This window comes from Molothrus ater, chromosome 7 (genome assembly GCF_012460135.2).
Source record: "Molothrus ater isolate BHLD 08-10-18 breed brown headed cowbird chromosome 7, BPBGC_Mater_1.1, whole genome shotgun sequence".
NCBI lineage: Eukaryota > Metazoa > Chordata > Aves > Passeriformes > Icteridae > Molothrus > Molothrus ater.
This window is the reverse complement of record NC_050484.2, coordinates 1,507,571-1,529,629: the sequence shown is the minus strand read 5'-3', so window position 1 is coordinate 1,529,629 and position 22,059 is coordinate 1,507,571. Positions and strand designations below refer to the sequence as shown.

At 53.1% G+C, this 22,059-nt stretch overlaps 1 protein-coding gene across 1 annotated transcript in view; it reads right to left on the bottom strand.

Annotated features, from left to right (window-relative positions):
* Nucleotides 1-5,430: 5,430 nt before the first annotated feature.
* Nucleotides 5,431-22,059, bottom strand: part of SH3BP4 (SH3 domain binding protein 4) — a 33,789-nt gene continuing 17,160 nt past the window's right edge. Inside the window, exons 2-5 of the mRNA XM_036387004.2 lie at nt 18,115-18,314; nt 13,185-15,547; nt 7,414-7,602; nt 5,431-5,982 (exon numbers count right to left, since the gene is read on the bottom strand). Coding sequence (XP_036242897.1) covers nt 5,758-5,982; nt 7,414-7,602; nt 13,185-15,547; nt 18,115-18,235 — 2,898 coding nt within the window. The 5' untranslated portion in view covers nt 18,236-18,314 and the 3' untranslated portion in view covers nt 5,431-5,757. The remainder of the gene's footprint in view (nt 5,983-7,413; nt 7,603-13,184; nt 15,548-18,114; nt 18,315-22,059) is intronic.

Below are 22,059 nucleotides of genomic sequence, written 5' to 3'. Positions count from 1 at the left end.
GAGCTTTGCCAGCAAATCCTTCAAATCTCAGGGAAAAAGCAGCAGCCAAAACGCCCTCACTGCCCTTGGAGAGCGGGGGTACAAACACCTCTCACCTCAGCAGCTCCCCCCACCCAGAGCTGGTGATTTCTGCTCCCACCCAGGGACCTTCTGAGTGTTTGTCTTATTTCCCCCTGGATTTCAACACCCGCTAAGTCTGGGAAAGAGCCAGTGCTGCTTCCCAGCTCTTCTGGACTGCTCAGACCCAGCTCAGCTGCAAATCATGGCCCCCAAGCCCTCTGGTTTTGGGCTGGGGTGTCCTGGGGGACACAGCAGCCCTGGCCCTGGGGGCAGGACACAGCCAGCATCCTCTCCCTGCTTCCCACCAGCCAGACCACGGGAAATGACAGGAATTGCTGGCGTTTTTCTGCAGCCACAGGGTTTCTCAGCCTCAGCCCAGTCCTCTAGGGCAACAGGGAGGTTTTCCCACTGCTGCCATGGGAGCTCGGGGTGGATCTCGGGCTCCTCCTGCTCCCCAGTGTGGGGGTCCATGGAGACCCCTGGCCCACAGGGACACACCAGGGTGTGCAAGCCCTGTCCAACCTGGCCTTGGACATTTCCAGGGCTCTAGGGGCAGCCACAGCTTCCCTGGGAAACCTCATCACCCTCAGAGGGAAGAATTTCTTCCTAATGTTCCATCTAAACCTATTTTCTGTCAGCTGAAAGCCATTGCCCCTTGGACGGGAATTTATAAATAAATATTTATATCTTTGTAAATACTAAAATAAATTTTATATTAATAAATATTTATGTATTTATAAATAAATATCCTGGTTATTTCCAGGCACAGGAACACTCCATCTTCCTTACCTGGGGCCCTTCTTTACCTCCACCCACAGGTGGGTCCCTTGCCCTGGACACTCTCACTTGGATGCTCTCACTCAGACCTGCAATTAATAATTTAATTCATTTATTTGCTAATCTACCTTTTGGGTGGCTTTGTAAAAAGCAAATACTCACTGCTGCTGGTACCCAGGCACGACTCCAGTTTGGGGAGGTTTTCCACGAGCTCATTTCCCACTGTGGGAAACCATTGGGAAGATGAGGAGTGCATCCCACCTCCCTGAGGAGTGTGGATGAGGGAAACCAACCTGCCAGGAGAAGCACCAGCCTCATTTAACCAAAACCACCCAAACCCACCCCAAACCCATGTGCAAAAATCAGTGGCTTTGGGATTGCAGCTGAGATGGTGCAGCCTGGGGAGCAGTGCAGGGATAATGCTGTGGGAGCAAGCATGGGAAGGGGTCCAGAAGATGCTTTGGCCCCTGTATCATGCCCCAGAGCTGTTCTGCAGCATCCCAGAGGGTTTGGTACTGCAGATGTCCCAGGGCAGTTTGGATCCCTGGCACCAGCAATCCCAGGCAGTTTCAGCTGGAGCAGCCACAGAGCCCTCAGATTAATTATCACCTGCAGAGGTGTTTTCAGGAGTTTATTTATAGGTGAATGGGATGAAACCTGGGGAAAAGGGGTTGCCAAAATGTCTGAGACAAAGGGCAGGACAGACTCTCCCTCCACGGGAGAGAGCATCAATTCCCTTTCTTTTCAGGAAGGGTGAAAGGTCTCCTGTGCCAGATCTGATTGCTCAGGGTGAGAAGAGAGAGTCATGGAGCAAATCCAAATCTCCTGCCTGCCTTATTGAGCCTGTGCCCAAAACCCAGCCTGAACAGGAATGCCACCACAGCCTGGCTTAGTTTAGGGGAGGGGGGGACATGGTCCCTGCTTCACTGGGGCAGATCCCTCTGTGGTTCAGCCCCAGGGACTCAGTTTGTGCTGGGCAATGCCACAAGGGTGGAAGGGTTAATTAATGTTCAGTGAGGGGCAGCAGGGCAGGGCAGGAGCCCAGAGGATGCCCCAGGGGCTGCTGGAGGGGTGCTGGGTCTGTCCCAAGCCCTTGGAGATGATCTCAGCAGAGCAGGAGGGTGATTCAGGGCTGGATGAGTCAGGGAGGGGCAGGGGGAGGAAGGGCAAACCACAACCAGCATCACTCCCAACATCCCAACACCCCAACACCGAGTGAGGCTGTTAAACAGTAAAAAATTACACATTCCTCCCCCAGCCAGAGCCCTCTTCATGTGGACATCAAGGTCCCTCCACCCCAAATCCTGCAATCAGCCACCCCTTGGGAAAAACATACCTTCACATCCCTTCTTTTCCCCCACTTCATTATAATAAATTGTTTTTTTAAAAGCGTAAAGGTGCCATTTGTTGCTCAGAAGCCCCTGAATTCCAGGCACGGATTAAACCTGGTGAGCTGTGAAGAGGGGAGCCCCAGGGGATGAATTGGGTAAAGCCAAAAAAGAAAAAAAAAAAAAAAAAAAGAAGGAAAAAAAAAAGGCTTTGAAAGGAGGCTTGAGTGGGTCATGCTGTGAGCATGGGATGGGAATTGCATTCCCTGGGATGATCATCATCATCTCCCTGAATTTCCAGCCATGCAAACCCTCTTTTTGTGAAAATTCAAGCCTGATTAAGTCACCTCGGGCTATTAAGGCAAAAGAAAGGAAAGATCCAACAAACAAGGAAACCCAAAGTTGGAACAGGACTGCTCTGAGCACCAGCAAATCCCAGGGCCGGTGCAGAATTCCAAGGAATCCACTGTGATCCTCACTGAAGGTGCTTCCACCACGGTTTTCCACAAAACAAAGCATCAAGCCTCCAGCTGGCATGGGAACACAGCCCCCAGAGGAGGCTGGATGCAGGGGACAGCCCTGGAAATGGAGGGATTTGGTGGCAAAAGGAAAACCTGAGGAAGATTTGGGAGCAGCCCTGCTCCTCTGAGCACTCCCAGTGTGTCCTGGTTACCCACAAGAGGCTGTTCCTGAAGAGCTGGGAAGGCAGCAAATGCAGGGATTTTCAGCAGGGAGTTCTGGGGATGGAAACAAACACCCAGAGAGCTGCAGGGTCTCATCACAGGCTCCAGATTTCCCTGCAGACCAGGCTTTGTGTGGAGACCCTGATAGCCAGGGGGTGATTTTCCTTTCCCTCCCCTCCTGCCACCTCTCCCTCAGCCTTTTGGGGCTGGGTGAGCCCATGGAAGATGATCCCTCACTTGTGAGGGCTGAAGCAGAGCAGAAAATGCTGTGGGGATGCATTTGCAAGGTGACCTGTGCTGAAGCACTCGGTTCCCTGAGGAATAAAAACCCAAACCCTTTCTTTCCCTGAAGCTGAAATATTCCAGGGAGCAGGGGGGAAGCCAAGGGGGAACTCCCCAAATCATCTGGCTGCTGTCCCTGTTTCCCAGAGCAGGGTATCCATGGTGAGAGCCCCAGCAGAAACCAGAATATTTCCCTTCCCTGCCTGGGGATCTGACCTCCACTGGGACTGGGAGCAGCACAACAGCCTTGGCTACAAACAGGGGTGTTTTCTCCAGCCAGAAAACCAGGAAAACTCCTCTGTGCCAAAAGAAATCCTGTAATCACACCTTGTCCCACTTCAGGAAGTTCCTGACCTAGAGCAGCAGTCTGGGGGTGAGATGGTTTCCAAGGCACTTTTCCCCTGGAGACAGTGGGGTGGAAAGGCTGAGGGAGGAGACTGGATTCAGGACCACTGGCTCTGGGTGCTGGCACAGTGCAAACCCCACTAAATTAACCCCACTCTGCTTTGGGATGGAGAGACAACAGCAGGTGACACCTAACTGGGAGCCCTGAAGAGTAACAGCTTCCACTGGAATGGGGTTTTCCCTCCCCAAAAAAATCCCTTTTTTCTTTAAAAAAAGACCATTAATGATAAGAACAGTTACTGCACAGGGGTGGCAATGCAAAGCCCAGACAGAATTTTGGGAGAAGGCCTTGATGTTTAGTTCAGAATAGGGACACATTCCCAGTCTCAGCATGGGAGGAAGGACTGGATTTCAGACCAAAAATGGGGAGAAATTAATTCACCCTCATCCCAAAGGCCCCAAAACGTGCTGGCCATGATCCCACGGCTCTGGGGAAGGAACAGGGTGGTGAGAAGAAAAAAAAAACCATTGGGATTATTCATGGATCAGGGGAGGGAGGCTCCAACTCCTGCCACTCTGCCAGCCCAGCCTCCTGCAGAGCTCTGGAGCCAGGGGGGAAAGCCCAGATTTGGGTAAAAGCCCAGATTGGGGTAAAACCCCAGATTTGGGAACAGGGATTGTAGCTCCTGCATGGAAAAGCAGGGAGAGGGAAAGGGGCTGGGCTGCTGGCAGAGCCCCTGGGCTGTGGAGACCTGCACAGGAAACCCCCTAAAGCCCCTAAAAGGAAACCCCTTAAGCCCCCTAAAGGAGAAATTCAAGGTGCTATTGTGGGGTCTCCATAGAGAGTGATCACTTCTGGGGATGGGATTTTGGGAAAAGGCACCATTCCCTCCACCAGATGATGCCTTTCCTACTGTTTTTCTTCCACTGTTTTTTAAAGAAAAAAACCCCCATCCTTTAGGAACCTTTACACATCCTCTGGTTGCAGCTGTTCACTAAAAGAGCCTTTGCATTTAAAATAATCTTTCTGTGCAAAAAATATTCCCCTCCCAGGTGAAATACCTGAAAACTGGGAAGCAGAGGGAGGAAGTCACTCAAAAAACTCAAATTTAAAAGGAGGAGGAGAAAAATAATACGGCCACTGGGTGACACAAATATTGAGGGTTTTGGCACCAGGTTTATAACAAAGGTTCTTTACAAGTTAAACTGGATTTGAGGAGCCTTGAAGAATCAGAAATCAATGGCAAAGAGCACCTGGAACATCCCCAGCGAGCTCAGATTTCAAATTAGGAGAAAGAGTCTCTCTCTTGTCCCTTTTTTTTCCTTTTTTTTTTTCTTTTTCCCTTTGCCTGTAGAGGGATTATCTGCATGGCAACAATTTCCTCCCCTTTTCTGGCCTCTTCCCCAGAGCAGGAGCACCTGGGGACTTTGATTCCCTCTCACCATCCTCCTGATCCATCTCCTGAGGTCTCTGGCGAGCCCCAAACCTCCAGCTTCTTCCAGAGGTGTCCTGCACCACATTCAGGTGGGAAGGAGCTCCTCCTGGTTAAAAAACAGGAACAGGCAACTCCCTGGCCACAAACAAGAAAATCCATGTCTGCAGAGACATGGAAATAACCCAAAACCTCAACCAAAATGCTCATAGGGCCTGTGAATAAAATAAAATAAAATTTAAAATTTAAAAAAAAAAAGTGTTTTTTGGGGCAAGGTGCTCCTTGGGCTGAACACATCCCAAATTTAGGGACAGCCCAAGTTCCTGTGGTGCTTTAGTCACAGCTGGTAACCCTAAACCTGCCTGTAGTGGGGGGAAAGGGCATTTACCGTGCTTCCTCTTAAAATATATATTTACAGGACTCATATTTGTCTCACACCCCATCATTTCAAAGCAGTTTCTACAACCTAAAACCAGCCACAGCTTCCCCCACCCCTCCCCAAAGTGGTCACAACTTCTACTGCTCGTTACAAAAATTAGACTTTTATTTGTAAATGCCTAGAAAATGTGATCTCTTTTGGGATCCCTCCCCACCCCTTTGCCCTCCTGAAAGTTTTTTTTATTTTTTCAGTAAGAAATAGTTTAACTGGATGAAAAGCCATTCCCTTCCAGATGAACTCCCATCAGGGTGGGATATCTCCTGCTGATTTCCAGTCCTGGTGGAGAACTTGCAAACTTTGGCCTCTTCAAACCCAACCTCCACTTCTTCTCCTCAAAGTCAGAGGGAGAGCAGGGGGGGGAAAGCAGAGGAAAAAAAATTCCCAGCCAAGGAGAAGTGGACAACCACGGGCTAGATGGCAAAATCCTCGTGGTCCTGGGGGCTGAAGGCTGCTGCCCTCAGCATGTCCAAGGAGTTGACGAGGATCAGGGTGCCCGTGAGGTGCTTCCAGCGCTTGGTGATGGGGTTCTTCATCTTGTCCAGCCCCGTGTGCAGCTCCTGGATGACGTCCCTGTAGCTGTCCCCCATCTGGCTGCTCCAGGTCAGCAGGAAGTCGTAGGCCGGCTTCCACATGGCCTGGGGAGAGAGGGGGACACAGGTGGGAGGGCATCAGAGCTCAGCAAGCATCCCAAAACAGGCACATTCCTGGGAAAACAGTCCCCTAACACCCTCAGATCCCTGTGCTCCTCGGAGGGGAGTGTGCTCTGGAGGAACCTCCAGAGAAACATGGAATTGTTTGGGTTGGAAAGGCCTTTAAGACCATTGGGCCCAACCATTAACCTGGTAGGTCTGGCAGTGCTGCTTCAAAGGCTGGACTCCAACACCTTGAAAATCTTTTCCAGCCAAGAGAATTCCAAGATCTGTGGAGAGCTAGGTGTGCCTGCCCTCACCTCACTGTTCACTGGCCTTGTAGGCCCTTTAACACCATTAATGTCCTTTAAGATCATTGGGCCCAACCATTAACGTGGTGGGTCTGGCTCAAAGGCTGAACTCCAACACCTTGAAGGTGTTTTCCAGCCAAGGGAGTTCCAGGATCTGTGGAGAACCAGTTGTGCCTGCCCTCACCTTGCTGTCCACTGAGCCGCTCTTGTCACGGTGTGGGGCCTTGTAGGCCCTTTAAGACCATTGGGCCCAACCCTGGTGGGCCTGGCAGTGATGGCTCAAAGGTTGGACTCCAACACCTAAAGGTGTTTTCCAGCCAAGTGATTTCCAGGATCTGTGGAGATCCAGGTGTGCCTGCCCTCACCTTGCTGTTCACCGGCCTTGTAGGCCCTTTAAGACCATTAAGGCCCTTTAAGACCACTGGGCCCAACCATTAACCTGTGGGTCTGGCTCAAAGGCTGGACTCCAACACTTGGAAGGTGTTTTCCAGCCCAGAGAATTCCAGGATCTGTGGAGATCCAGGTGTGCCTGCCCTCACCTCGTTGTCCACCGAGCTGCTCTTCTCATGGTGTGGGGCCTTGTAGGCCCTTTAAGACCACTGGGCCCAACCCTGGTGGGCCTGGCAGTGATGGCTCAAAGGTTGGACTCCAACACCTTAAAGGTGTTTTCCAGCCAAGTGATTTCCAGGATCTGTGGAGATCCAGGCGTGCCTGCCCTCACCTCGCTGTCCACCGAGCCGCTCTTGTCGCGGTGGGGGGCCTTGTAGGCCCTTTAACATCATTAAGGCCCTTCAAGACCATTTGGCTCCCCCATTAACCTGGTGGGCCTGGCAGTGCTGGCTCAAAGGCTGCATTCCAACACTTTGAAGGTGTTTTCCAGACAAGAGAATTCCAGGATCTGTGGACAACCAGGCGTGCCTGCCCTTACCTCACTGCCCACTGTACCGCTCTTATCATGGTGTGGGGCCTTGTAGGCCCTTTAAGACCATTAAGGCCCTTTAAGACCATTGGGCCCAACCATTAACCTGGTGGGTCTGGCTCAAAGGTTGGACTCCAACACTTGGAAGGTGTTTTCCAGACAAGAGAATTCCAGGATCTGTGGAGATCCAGGCGTGCCTGCCCTCACCTCGCTGTCCACCGAGCCGCTCTTGTCGCGGTGCGGGGCCTCGTAGGCGTCCATCTGCTGCTTGGACACCTTGGCCAGCTTCTCGGCCAGCTCCCGCCAGCGCTGGGCCACCTCCACGGCCGTGGTCAGCAGCACAAAGTCCTGGATCAGCCTTACCACCAGCCCCTGGCAGTCCATCTTCAGCAGGGCCTGCAGGGAAAAGCAAGCAGGGAGTCAAGGCCGGGTGAGCTCCCCCCTGGAGCATCCCAAAAATCCTCCTGCCTCCTTTTTAGTGACAGCTGGGGAAATGAGGCCAGCAGGCTTGGCAAGAGAATAATCCCATTAATTGAACAAAGTGCTGGACGCCTCTGGATGGGATTTGCAGCATGGTTCTCCAGGCAGCCCCTCCTGAGACATCCAGGCCCCACCTTAAGCAGTTTAAAGCATCCCAGGGGCTGAGGACAACAGATGCTTTTAATCAAGGGAACTAATCCAGACTCCACCCCAGAGCTCCAGGATCCTTCAGAGCAGAGGGCAAGGCACAGCCAGGACATTCTGGGATGGGACCTGGGGGGAGACTGGGGTACTGAGACCCTGGTGAAGACTCTGACACTACAGGACCATTGCTCAGTTTGGGATGTTCTTCCTCTTCTCCTCCTCCTCTTCCTGCATCATTTATTGTCCTAAAAGCTGAGATTTTCCACAAATGGTTTTGAAGTGGAAAGAGCAAATGCATCAGTCTGGGTTTTCTTGATAGGAATGATTTAGTCAGGCAAAAAAGGATGGAGTGGGGTTAGCTCCTGCCTTGAAGTGTCAAATCACATTAAAATCCCCTCAGAGTGGGATGAAGCTGCAGTAGGGGAGAAGCCCCAGTGCAGCCCTGGAAAAGGAAGGGTTTAATGGCAGTGTTCACTCTCAGAGGACGGGATCTGAGTGCCAGGATCATCATCCCACTCCCCAGGGCTCCCACAGCCTTTGCCAGAGCCTCTGGACCACAACAGTCCCAGCAGCAGCAACCCAAGAGCCAGGGCAAATCCCATCCTGAACCTCAGGGGGGGCTTTGATGTTATTAAAAATGGAAATCAAGCAAACAGACCCCACCCACTCCTTCACAGCAGCACGGGGATGGTTCTTGTGGAAATCATCAGGATAAGGTGATTCCCAAAGTGACCAGAATCCCCTTTCTGCCCCTCTGGGTCCTGACATCCCCTCCCAACACAGGGGTCTGGGAATATCCAGGTTTGGCTCTGGGGCAAAGAAGGGTTAAATCCTCCCACTGGAGACTGCACGGGGACAGTTGGGGGAGGGAAGATGGGAACATCTGAAACCACTCCAGCCATTTGCAAAGCAAATGCACGCTGATTTCCCCCTTATCTGCTCCCAGCTTAGAGCTGAGCTGGGCTCTAATCACAGCTGCAGCCCAGCACGTGCCTGCTCCTCCAAAGTGCCGACACCGGCTTCCTGTGGGAGCCAGGGAGGCCATAAACCCCCTTGTCCAACAAGCAGGGAAAATCCATCCAAAGGAGCACGTTTGGCTTGGCAAAAAGACATTCCAGGAGCGTTTAGATCTCACACACCTGCTCCAGAACCGAACCACCTCCTCTCCTACAGCCCATGGATCAGCTCCCCTCTGGATCCTGCTCCCCCTCTGGTTCCAGCTCCCTCTCTGGACCCATCACCCTCTCTGGATCCTGCAGCCCCTCTAGATCCTCCACCCCTTCTGGATCCTCCACCCTCTTTGCATCCTCCACTCTCTCTGGATCCTCCACTCTCTCTGGATCCTACACTCCTCTGGATCCAGCTCCCCCTCTGGACCCAGCTCCCCCTCTGGATCCTCCACCCTCTCTGGATCCTTCATCCATTCTGGATCCTGCTCCCCCCTCTGGATCCTCCACCCTCTCTGGATACAGCTTCTCTCCAGCTCCCTCTCTGGACCCATCACCCTCTCTGGACCCAGCTCCCCTCCGGATCCTCCACCCCCTCTGGACCCAGCTCCCTCTCTGCAGGGTCCTAAGGAAGGGGCAGGCTGAACATCCCCAACCCTGCCTTTCCAGGCAGCTGGATGCCAATCCCTGCACAGCCTGGCCTTTGGGGGAGCAGGATGAAGGAGCTGCTCCCATCTCCTGCCCAAGGTCAGAGGCAGTGCCTGGAGCTGGGTTCAGAAGGATGGAGCTGCAGGACATGGATTCCCCTGCTCCAGGTGAACAACAAAGCAGCAGCAAGGAAAACATCTGGGAGGGCACCACATCAAAGAGCTGCAAAATCACCCAAAATCAATCAAAACAACAACTCTGGGAGAGATGGGTGGCTCTGGTTGACTCTGATGGCCACAGCACCACCTGCTGTGCCCTGGCAGCTCCAGTCCCACAGGCACAGGTGACAGGACACCAGGGGATGGGGTGCAAGGCATCCCAGAAGCCAAGGTGGAAGCCTGAGGGGGAATATTACAGGAAACAGCGGCGAGACACCGGGATTAGCTCAGCAGGCTTAATCTTCCAGTGGGATTATGCCACAATTGTTTCCATCCTCCTCCCTTGCCCTGGACAAGCCTCCCAAGATAGCTGGGTCCACTCACTGTGTCTCCATCCCTCATCAGCCAGGTGTGACCTGGGCTGTGCTTTGCCAGAGCCCTTGGAAATATTTATTGTTTATTGTTTATTCCCCTGGGAGCAGCTGGGAACTGGCTGGGCCAGCCCAGCAAAGAGCAAAGAGGGTGTTTGATATTCAAATCCCAGTTCAAAGCAGAAACACCTCAACTTAAAAGGCATCCAGGGGAGGCTGAATTTACATCCCAGCTTTGAAATGCAGAATCCCATTTCCTAATGAAGGAAAGCAGCATTGTGGAGGGAAAACAGCTCCCCCCTGGGACTTCCTCAAACCCAGGGATAAAGGCCCTGTGTCCCCAAGGAGACCATGAGAGCCACGGGGTGAGAGGATGCTCCTGCACAGGCTCCTGGCTCACCATCCTCTCCAGGATACAGGTCAGGTTTTGACCCAAAAAAGTTGTCTCTGTACAAGTGTTCCCCGAAATAACCCTTGTTTGGGCATCAAACATCTCTCTCACTCACTGTTTTGGCTGTCACCACTTCCAAAGTCATCTCACATGTTTAAAATTCATACTCTCAGCCTTAAATACTGATTTTTTTTCTTTTACCTCATCAAGTCTTGCACTGCCTCCATGGGGTAATTCCCTTGGACACGATGCCCAGCTGGATCTCAGCATGCTGAGGGTGGTGAGGCCCCCCTGGCACTGGCTGCTCAGAGATGTGGCTTCACATCCCTGGAAGTGTCCCAGGCCAGGCTGAATGGGGCTTGGAGCACCCTGGGATAGTGGGAGGTGTCCCTGCCCATGGCAGGGGGTGGAAAGGGATGGGCTTTAAGGTCCCTCCCAACCCAAAGCCGTGGACACCCTGACCTGCAGGACTCCAGGACAGCTCCAGCCCCCCAGCAGCTCTCTGAGGCCTGCACACACCAGGGACAAGCAGAAACTCTTGGCAGGAGCCAGGCAGCAGCACATGGATACCTGGATACCGCGAGTCAGAGCAAACAAAACAATGGGAGGGGAAAAAAAAATATCCCAAGCTCATCTCCTGTGTGACCTTTACAAGCTGCCTGGAGAAGAACAAGCTCAGAGTTTCCTCCCCACAGCTCCCTGCTGCTGTGCCAGGGGCTGTTCCCAGCAGAGCCGTGTTTTTCCCAACAGCAGAGTCTGTTGGAAGGATGATAAATGAGAGTCTCTCTGACAACCAGGGAGGGAGAAAAGCTGTGTCTCAGGGCAGGTCTAACCCCACGGGCCAGGCATCTGGGGCAATGAAATCTTCTTGAATCCCTGCCCAGCTTTTTTATCCAAGCCATCCATGTGCTGCCTGCTTCCAAGGGGCAGAGAGGAAGGAGGGAGAGCTTTCCCTCTCTGCTGAGCAACTCCTGAGCCACATCCCCCCCAGTTACCTTCACACTCCACTGCTGGTGCCTGATTAGAGAAGTAGTAATTAAAGGCAGATTACTGATTAACCAGTCATCATGACCAGGCTTTCCCTTGCTTGGCTGCTGGTGCACGACTCTGCCACTGGCGCTTTGTGTACTCAACACTGATAATCCTGCTTCTACTTCTTCCTTCCCAGCCCTTTTGAGGGGAGACAACCAACTTTCTTTCAGCTGAAATGGCCACACTGGAGCTTAGTGCAGCTGGCTCCCCTTGCCAGAAAGCCAGTCCATTTGTTACAAATAAAATCAGATTTGAACACAATAAAATCCATTAGTGCTCCATTGCCATCCCCTGAAACATCATTATTTTCTTCTTTCAACAGGCTCAATCTAATTTCTCCATAGGCTGAGGAGGATTTGACGGCAGCCAGGGGTTTTGGAAGCAGCATCATGTTCCACCAAGAAGGGAGCTCATCCTTTATCCGCAGGCTCAGCCTCACAGAGAGCAGGATTAGACAAACAAGGAGAATAAAACCTGCCCTGGGACTCTGCTCTCCTGACAGCCACAGGGGAGCAGGATGTTTTCCTGCAGCTCCCAGCCCTCCCCTGGAGTCAGCAGCTCCCTGAGCCTTATCTTTCCCTTTGTCTCCCCGTGAGGATTCTCCATGACCTACACACTGCCTGGGATCCCTGAAAACAATGGGGAGAGATAAAAGCAACACCTTGGGGGTTTGCAAACAGGTAAAGCAAACAGTCCCGGAAGCATCCAGCAAGAGCAGCACGGATTTCATCCCAACAATCATTGAGCCTGATGATTAAAGGAGCAAACCCTCCCTCGGGGGGGGGGGGGGGGAACAGGGGGATTTTCCAATCCTGGGTGAGGAAAGGGTCACTGATGGCCAGGAGAACCCTGCAACAGGAGCAGCGTTGGTGGCACAACCTGAAAGCTGAAAGTCAGAGCTGAAACATCGCCCCACAGGCCCCAGAGTGGTACCTGGGCACAGGGAGCTCTCCAGGCAACATTTCCATGAGTAACAATGGATTCCATACTCTTCATAACACCTTCTACTCAATCCTTAAATTCCCCCCTTCTCCCTAAAAGGAGTGTGGGAACTGAACTCCTCCACTCAGCTCCAGTCCCCTTTTGCTGTAATTTCATTTTGCCAAGCAAGGCCGCCGCTATTCCTTAATCCAATTGACATTTTAAACCATGCTCTTCTCCATAACTCAGTTATTCTGCTCCTGTGGGACAGCACGGAATGGGAGGGAGCTGCAAATCTCTCCCAGACATTTTGCCCTGTATTTTCTTTGGCTCACTTCCTATTAAGTGCTAGAAACAATCGTGGAGATGATATTTTGTGAGAGATTTACTTGCTAACGGCATCCTAGAAATACTGGCAGGCAGCACTCCTCCCAAATTCCTTTCAGGACATGGAGCAAGTCACACATTTCCATTTGTAATGTGTAAAACATCCCAGCTCAGAGGTGCCACTCAAAAAAAAAGCCTCCCCATCCCTCAAAGTGTTCCAGGCCAGGTTGGACAGGGCTTGGAGTGATCTGGGACAGTGGAAGGTGTCCCTGCCCATGGCAAGGGGTGGGACTGGATGAGCTTTGAGGTTTCTTTCAACCCAAGCCATGGTGTGATTCTGGAATTCCAAGCACCTCAGCACATCCCTCATTATTGCCATGATCCTGCTGAACCAAGATCCCACTAACCACAGGGCTGGACTCCCACCTGGCAGTGCTCAGCAGTCCTCAGAAGACCTTCAAGGTGGACTCTCTAAAGACTGAATTAGGAACTGGCACCTCCCCTGCTCCCTCTGCAGAGCCAGGAACGAAGCCCCCCCTTCGCCAGGCCTCAGACTCACCGTCATCAACTCCTTCTGGAAGGACTTCCTCTCCTTGTTCTCCACGCTGTTGCAGTCTTCCTTCAGCTTCTCCAGCACGGAGGCCACTCTCTCCGGCTCGCTGTCCAGCTCTGCCCGGCAGAAGAAGCTGAGCGGCAAGTTCAGGTAGCCCAGGGCGTCGGCGAAGGAGCGCCAGCTGCTGAGGTTCTCCATCAGCAGAGTCCTCACCGAGGCGTAGATGTAGGTCAGGAACTTGCAGGGCCTCAGGATCTGCTCCAGCAGCAGGCTGGTGGTGAGGTCCGGCCCGGAGAAGTAGCTGGGTTTGACCTTCCCCACCACCAGCACGTTTTTGGTGTGCACGAGGCCGACCTTGCCCTGGTAGTAGCCGATGTACCACTCCTTGGTCCACAGCTGGCCTTTCAACCTGATCTTCTCCTCACTGAGGAGGGCGATGACATCTCCCTTCTTGTACTCCAGCAAGTAGTGGTTCTTGCTCTGCCTCACCACTGTCTTCAGCAGCTTCCCGTACTTGAGGCTCAACACCGGCCGGTCCTGAAAAACCGGATACTTGGCGGTGGCAGCCAGCGGGGAGAGGATGATCTTCCCCACCTCATTCTTCTTCAGGAACCGCCTCTGCCCCGTGGGTTTGATGGCGCTCTTTGGCGGCGGCTGCGGCGTCTGGACACAGAACTGGGTGAGGATGGCATCCTGGTCATCCTTGACCTGTATCCTCAGCGTGAAGTCCGACAGCTCGTTGGGGTCGTGGGAGGAGATGGGGAAGATGAGGCGGCTGACCTTGCCCAGCTTCATCTGGAAGCCCCGCACGATCTTGGCCTGCTCGCTGGCCTTCACCTCGTAGTTGGTCATGTTGGAGAACATGCAGAGCTTGAGGTCCTGGGGCCGGGACAGGGCGAACTGGTGCTTCCCCCAGAGCTGCAGGGCGACGGGAGCCGGGCTGTGGCACTGCCTGGTGACCTCGTTGACCAGCAGGGTCTTGGGGGCGCACTCGTGGCCGAACATGGCCACCACGGTCTTGAAGGAAGGGTGGATGTGCTTGGGGCCGTAGACGCCCACCGTGATCTTCTTGCTGATGTAATCCCACACGGTGTAAGGGTAGAGGATGTTCTGGCCCTGCGCCACGGCCGCGATGTACATGCAGGGCTCCAGATTCTCCAGCTGCACCTGGATGGTGTCCCCGTAGGAGTAGCTCAGCTGCATGGGCGTGTAGGGCCCCTCCTTCATGTCGCTGCGCAGGCACTGCAGCCCCACCAGGCTCTTGCTCACCGCGTCACTCTTGACCTCCGCCGACACCTTCATCTCCAGGATGATGAAGGTCTTCACCTCCATGTTGCTGAGCTTGATCTGCAGCACGGGGCTGATGGTGCTGCACTTGTCGCTGTTCAGCTCCAGCGGCGGGTCCAGCATGGCCTTCATGGAGATCTGCTGCGTCTCGCCGGGGCACACGTGGCCCTCGGGCACATGGATGCTGATGTTGGTGTCGGGCAGCTGCACGGCCCCGCCAGAGCTGTCCAGCTTGCACACAATGTTGGTCTCCACCGGCTGTGTCTGACCCCAGCCGGGATTCTGGCCAAGCAAATCCAAGTCGTGGCAAGACCGAGCCAGCTTCCTGTGGTTCAGCCACGCTGTCCTAAAATCCTCCCTGCTCTGGAACTGCTCAGGGGTGGGAGACTTCAAACCGCTGAAGAAACCCAACGACGCCGGCGCATCTGACTTGGCCTGGAGGACAGACAGCTCGGACAAGCTGTAGGAGCGTTTGCTTCGGAAGAAGGGGTTGTCCCTCCTCACGGGCTGCTCCACATCCAGCCTGTTGGTGGAGGGAAACTCATCAAAGAGGTTCCCCAGGCTGCTGTTGGCAGCTGAAGCGGGGAGAGCCGCCGTGGGAGCGGCCGTGTCGAAGAGCAACAAATCCACGGCCACGCTGGAGTCGGACTCTTTGTCCGAGCCGGGTGCCACTTGAGAATTCCCATTCAGGAACGGGTTGGTGTGCACTCCGTTCAGGAAGGGGTTGTTGTGGTAGGATTTGGCAGAGTTTCTCTTCCCTTCAGTCCACTCCCCGAGCAGGTCCAGCTCCTTGACGCCCTCGTCGGGGCTCTCCAGCAGGCTGTCGATGACGCCGCTGTCGGTGAGGGAGGAGTTGCGGTGGCTGACGGGCTGCACGTAGGAGGAGGGGATGTAGCCCATCTCCGTGGTGTTGTGGGCGTACCACCACTCCCCTCCCGACGTGTCCAGCACGTACAGGTGGTCCCCCTTGGAGAACTTCAAGGTGGTGAAGTTTGTGGGGCAGTAGTCCTTGATCGCCACCACTTCCTTGGCGTTCCCAAAGGACGTGGGGTTGTCCACCAGCAAGGCACTGGGAGAAGGCACTGCAGAGGCAAGGAGGAGACAGCAGTGTGAGAGATGCTCAGCAGAGCCACCACTGACTTGGAAGCCTTTATTCCAGGTCACCATTCCATGCTGTTTTAAGTGATGAAGGTGGTTTTGGGATCACTGAACCATTACAGTTGGAAAAGGCCTCCAAGACCATCGAGTCCAACCATTAACCCAGCACTGCCAGGTCTACCACTAAGCCATGTCCCCAAGTGCCACATCTATGTGTTTTCTGAACATTTGCAGGTCCACTGATTCCCTGGGCAACCTCTCAAGCCTGCAGGTATTTTTCTCCATAAATTTTTTCAAGAAAACTCCACTATTTCTGGTACATTCACACCTCTCTACCCTAAAGAGTTCATCCAAACCCAAGATAACTCTCCCTATAGGCTAAAAGCCCTCTTGCTCTGCTGTAACCCCTCTCCTGCACATCTGAAACATGCCCAGAGAAGCTGTGGCTGCCCCTGAATCCCTGGAAGTGTACCAGGCCAGGTTGGATGGGGCTTGGAGCAACCTGGGCTAGGGGAAGGTGTCCCTGCTTTCAGGTCCCTCCCAAATCAAACCAATCTGTGGTTCTGAAGGTTACCCAGACTGAACCCTCACAGAATCCCACCCCTCCCTCCCACACTGCTGTTCTGGTCCTGGCAGCAGCTCCAACCTCCCCTGCAGAAGTGCCAGTGGAAGAGTTCTCTGCCAGGGGATCCCAATTTACACCCAGGCTGGGCTGAGCCTACACTGCCACCCTATTTATTGGCTTTGCTCTCATTTCCAGGACGTGTTTCTGTAAAAAGCACTAAAAACAAGCTTCAGATGATGTTCCATCAATGGTTAAATGTGTGCTGCCTCCCCAGAGAGTCTGAGGAAAACAAGGAAAGCTGGATTTTAACCAACAGGGAGCTGCAAGGGAACTGGGACAGCACCTGCTTCAACAGAGCTCTGTGGGAGGAAAAGGGAGTTTAGAAAACACAGGAAGCCCTTAAAATCCCAGAGACAAAGGGATGGGAGCTCAGAATGCACATCCCTGTAGCCTCCACTCGCAGGCTGGCAGCACTTCTCACCCACAATAAAAACAGGGCAAGGGAAGATACAGCTGAGCAAAGAAAGCTCTTTAAATATAGCCTGGGGGATTGAGTATTCCAAGGAGAAGAGCTTTGTACACATCCTGAACAGCTCATCTGCCAGCAGGCAAAGGTGTGGGGACACTCATCCAGTGGGAAACTGCACTGAAACTCCAAACTGGAATTCTTTTGGCAGCCTGCTAGGTTGGAAGCCACTGTTAACCCAGTCATGCTGCAGGGTGGAGCCTTTTTGGTGTCAGATCAGACAGGCAAGTGGCTGTTCCCTTGTCCCTCCATCTGGGCATGCAGGGGTTAACAGGGATGTGCTGAAACCCCTTGGAGAAGAGGAGCAATTCCTGGTTTTGCATTAAAACCCATCTCATTTGCAGCAAGTGTTTGATGTTCAGGTGCTACACCTGCAAAAACAATCTCCTTTGTGCCTGTTTACTCTCAAGGCCCTCAGCACTCTCCAGCTTCCCCCTGGAGCTTTTCCTTGGGAGGCTCTCCTGCCAGGGGAGCAGCAATTCCCCTCCCACCTGACCACAGCATAAAAGGAAAACACGGCAGGAAAAAAAAAAAAGGCAATAAAAGCTGAAAAAAAAAAAAAAAAACCAAAAAAGGATTATTGGAGGAGCAACCTGCAGGCTCCCAACGCTGGGGTGAGGGAAACACTTTTGTCACCATCCTTGTTGGTGCCACCATGCCCTCCCAGGGGTGGGGATGGCCTGGAATGAGGAGAAGGGGATGCCCAGGCATCTTTGGAGCCCTCCCAGGGGATGGGGATGGGCCGGGAATGAGGAGGGGGGGATGCCCAGACACCTTTGGAGCCCTCCAAAGGGACTGGGGATGGCCTGGAATGAGGACTAGGGGATGCCCAGGCACCTTTGGAGCCCTTCTAGGTGGTGGAGATGGGCCTGGAATGAGGAGGAGGGGATGCCCAGGCACCTTTCCAGCCCTCCCAGGGGTGAGGATGGGCCTAGAGTGAGGAGGGGGGGATGCCCATACACCTTTCCAGCCCTCCAAAGGGATTGGGGATGGCCTGGAATGAGGAAGGGGCAATGCCCAGACACCTTTGGAGCCCTCCCAGGGGTGAGGATGGGCCTGGAGTGAGGAAGGGGGGAATGCCCAGGCACCTTCTGAACCCTCCCAGGGGTGAGGATGGGCCTGGAATGAGGAGGGGGTGAAGCCCAGACACTTTTGGAGCCCTCCCAGGGGATGGGGATGACCTGGAATGAGGAGGGGGCGATGCCCAGACACCTTTCCAGCCCTCCAAAGAGATTGGGGATGGGCCTGGATGAGGAAGGGGATGATTCCCAACACCTTTGGAGCCCTCCCAGAGGTGGGGATGGCCTGGATGAGGAAGGGGGGGAGTGCCCAGGCATCTTTGGAGCCCTCCCAGGGGTGAGGATGGCCTGGATGAGGAAGGGGATGATTCCCAAGCACCTTTGGAGCCCTCCCAGGGTTGGGGATGGCCTGGAATGAGGAAGGGGATGATTCCCAAGCACCTTTGACGTCGCAGAGGGCGCTCTCAGCCGCGAAGGCCTCGCCCAGGTCGATGAGGGCGCCCTCGGAGCGGCAGCGCGGGAGCCCTCCCGAGTTGGCCGCCCGGATCCTCTGCGCTGCCATCTCCGCTCCCGGCAGGCACTACATGGCCATGGCCCCTCTGCCGGCGATGGGGAGCCCGGTGTCACCTCGGGGAACCAGCCTGGGGGACACAGACAGAGGCCAGGCTGTTAGAAAAGCACCCCACGGCGCCCAGACACTGATCCCGATACAGGAGAGCCTGTCCTGCTCTCCTTACCCCATCATGGAACTCAACCTGGATGCTCCCAGGGACCAAAGCACTGCCCGCAAACCCCTGGACACAGCCCCACTGAAGCAGCCCTCTGGCCTTTAGGAGTTTTTTGGGACTGTAAATTTGTCCTTCTCCCCATTTCCCAAGCATTTGCAGGTTGCAGTAACACAATTACAAAAGCACCAAGCATCAGGCTGCTGTGGGAGCAGGGAAGACCCACAGGACTGGGCTTTTTCCCTCTTCACATCCCTCTCTCCCACTGCAGCATCTCCTTGGATGGGGACTGGCTCTTCCTACTTGTTCTCCCCTCACCCGGCCAACCAGGCAGAGCAACATCCCTTCCTGCACTGAATACGATTCAAATAAAGGAAAAAAACTAAGGAAAAATAATTTTTTCCCTCTTTTTTTCCAGAAGCACTTGCAGAAACACTTGCAGAGCCCCCGTGGAAGAGCAGCTGGATCAGCCCAGTGGAGCTGAGAGGAAAAGGAGCCCGTTCCCACAGGACACTCCGACCACCAACGTGGTGGCTGATGCAAGCAAGAGCAAGAGCTCCCCTGACGTCACCCGTGTCCTCTGGAGCTGGGACAGGGGCCAGATGGGCCAGGACAAGCAGGGAAGGCTGAAGGCACGGCTGGAGCACAGCCTGAACCATGAGCTGCTACTCCAGGTTTGCGCCAGGGAGCAGGAACGCTGTCCGGCGTAGCTGGGATCATCCTGGAAATTCTGGATTCAGCCCCTGCCTCCTGCTCCCTCAGAGCTGCCACAAAACTCCAGCCTGGCTGCAAAACACCAGCAGGTCCTAACTATAAAAGTTTTAATTAGAAGTTATATCCAAATCCCTTGTTTTACAAAGGGATTTTCATCCACTCCTGATGATGCTCTTCCTTTCTCCCCCTCCCATGCAATTTTTTTTTAATTCTTTTCCTCCCTCTGCTTGAAAATTAAATCCAACAGAAAATAACAGCCAGAGCCAAATTCCTTAGGTGGGAATACAGAGCTGATGTCTCCTCAGGCACTGTGAGGGGGAGCAGCAATTCCTGAAGGATTTGGTGCCCTTTTCTGGAATGCAACAAGAGGAAATTTGCAGGGGAGAGCCTGAGCAGGAGATACTCCAGCCTGCTTGAAATGCTTCCCAAGCCATCCCCAGGGCTGGTATGCCAGGAATGTGGCTGGCTGGAAGGGATGCACAGAGCCAGAAAAGGGAAGGGAGAAGCTGTGTGCAAACATTTCCCCTTCGAGGAGAGCCTCCCCTCCTGTCGGGTCCTGCTGGGAATAAACACAGGGAAAACCAGGCTTTGAGTCAAGGCTGAGCTTATCAGAGCTGGGACAGGTAAGAGAGGGCACCTGGAGCTGCTGCCAGGGGCACGACAAAGGAATAAGCAGGAATAACCAGGAATAAGGAGGAATAACCTCCAAGAGGAAGCAAGGAAGGGAGGAAGGATGCTCCCCTTGGCTGGCACCGTTCACCATCCACCCAGTTCCACCTATTAATGTCATTTGGATTGCTGCTTTTCTAGGTGGTGTGGAAAGAGCCCAAGCACACAGTGCCTCCCTCTAGAGACCCCACACCTCACTGATTTTGGCAATTCTTGTTAAAAAAATAAAATAAAATAAAATAAAATAATAAAATAAAACAAAATAAAATAAAAAAATATAAAATAAAACAAAATAAAATAAAATAAAATATAAAAATAAAAATAAAAATACAATAAAATATAAAATAAAATATAAAAAATAAAATAAAATGAAATGAAATAAAAAATATAAAATAAAATAAAATAAAATAAAATAAAATAAAATAAAATAAAAAATATAAAATAAAATAAAATAAAATAAAATAAAACCGCTGCGGCGTCCCAAAATTCCCCCCTGCTTGGGCAGCGCTGCATGAAGTAGGAAAAAAAAAAACAAGTGTAAGCCATGAATATGTTTTGAAACACCTGCATCAAATGAATTTTATATTAATTATGGCAGCTACAGCCCTGACAGTTCTCACTGAGGATCCACAAGCCTGGAATTTGCAAGGATGCTCTCCCCCACCTCTATTTATATAAGGAGATGGGAAACTTCCTGCTAAAGGCCTCTGGCAGATGTGGCTGTGTGGAGAAACAGCTGGAAAAATCCCCTCTGTATGGAACCCTGAGGCCTCCAAAGGCAGTGGGAATCTACACACAAACGAGGGATAATGGAAAGGTATTTCCTGTCCTGACAGCAGCATCCTGGGTCTGTCTGTCCCTCCTGGATGCAGGGATGCACACACACACACTGAAGGATGGGGGCCAGCCTCCCCCCGGGCTGGGTTTAGGATGGGAGCCCTGGTTTGGGGCTGGGGATGGACCAAAATGTCCATGGAATGCAGAGGTCAACAGCAAAGCCTCAAATCCAGGCTGTGTGAGGAAAAAAGGGACAAGTGGGGAGAAACAAAGGGTGGAAGGGGCAAGATCTGTTTAGAAATCACCGAGACAATGGTCTGCAAACTCCTCTGAGGTTTAAATTTAGCCTGGGGTTAAATATAGAGCAGGGGAAAACCCAGCTCCATCTGTTTATACCCAAAGCCACCGACAGCATCCGAAATGAATGGTGGGGGGAAGGAAACCAGTGGGCGACCAGAGCACACCCTGACAGCGCCAGCAGCTCCTCAAAGGCACCCACACCTGCTCTTCACGCTGGTTTTTCCCTCAGGGCCCCACAGAGGTGACGTTTTTCTTTCCCAAATCCTAAGCAGGCTTTGCTGGGAGCTGGAGAAAGCTTTAGGGAAGCCCTGGTGAGCAGTTTTCCACGGGGGCATCCTCACAGCTTCCTGGCATGGATGGTGCTGCCCTGGATTTAACCTTCCCTGGGGAGCCTGGGCACCTTCTGGGGAAAGAATCTTTTCCTAAAATCCAACCTGAACATCCCCAGCACAGCTCCAGCTGCTCCCTCAGGTCCCCCCAGGCATGGAGCAGCAGCAGGTCTGGGGCTGGTGACAGTATCACATCTACTAAAAAAAAAACCTTACCACTTACTGATGAAACTTCACTAAAAACGAAACCAAACTTTTCCTGCAGCACTTGAACACAGAGCTGCAACACTTCCTGGTGTGCAGAAGGTTAAAAACAACTTCTGAAAAATGTCTGGTAGAATTTATCCCAGAAATCCAACCCTGCAGGCCCAGGGGCTCCCCTGGCACAGCAGAGCCCCATCCTGAGCAGCTCCAGCCATCATTCCTGATGGGATTATGGGATGGACCCACCTCTGGCTGGACACTGAGCTATCAAACACACACCACAGGCACCCAGCCATGCTGCACAGGGAAAAGCAATCCCAGGAAAAAAAGCAATCCCGGGAAAAAGCCCAAACCCACGTTCCTGGAGCAAAGAAATGCAATAATAAAACCACGGGAACACCCAAAAGTGCACAGCCCAAGGGTGGGAGGGAAGCAGGATCTGCTGCTGGCCAAGGGAAGGTCCTCTCCAAGAAGCACTGGTGTGGTGCAGGTGGAAGAGGAGCCCTCAGTGAGGGGAAACCCCTGGCTGCCAGGAATTTGGGCTGATAAGAGGCAGGGCTGGGTGGTACCAAGCACCAGCAGGGCTGAAGATGGAGCCAGGTCCTTGCAGGGGCAGCCAAGGAGCTGCCAGCAGCAAAAGGAGCTGTGCACATCCCTGCCCATCCCAC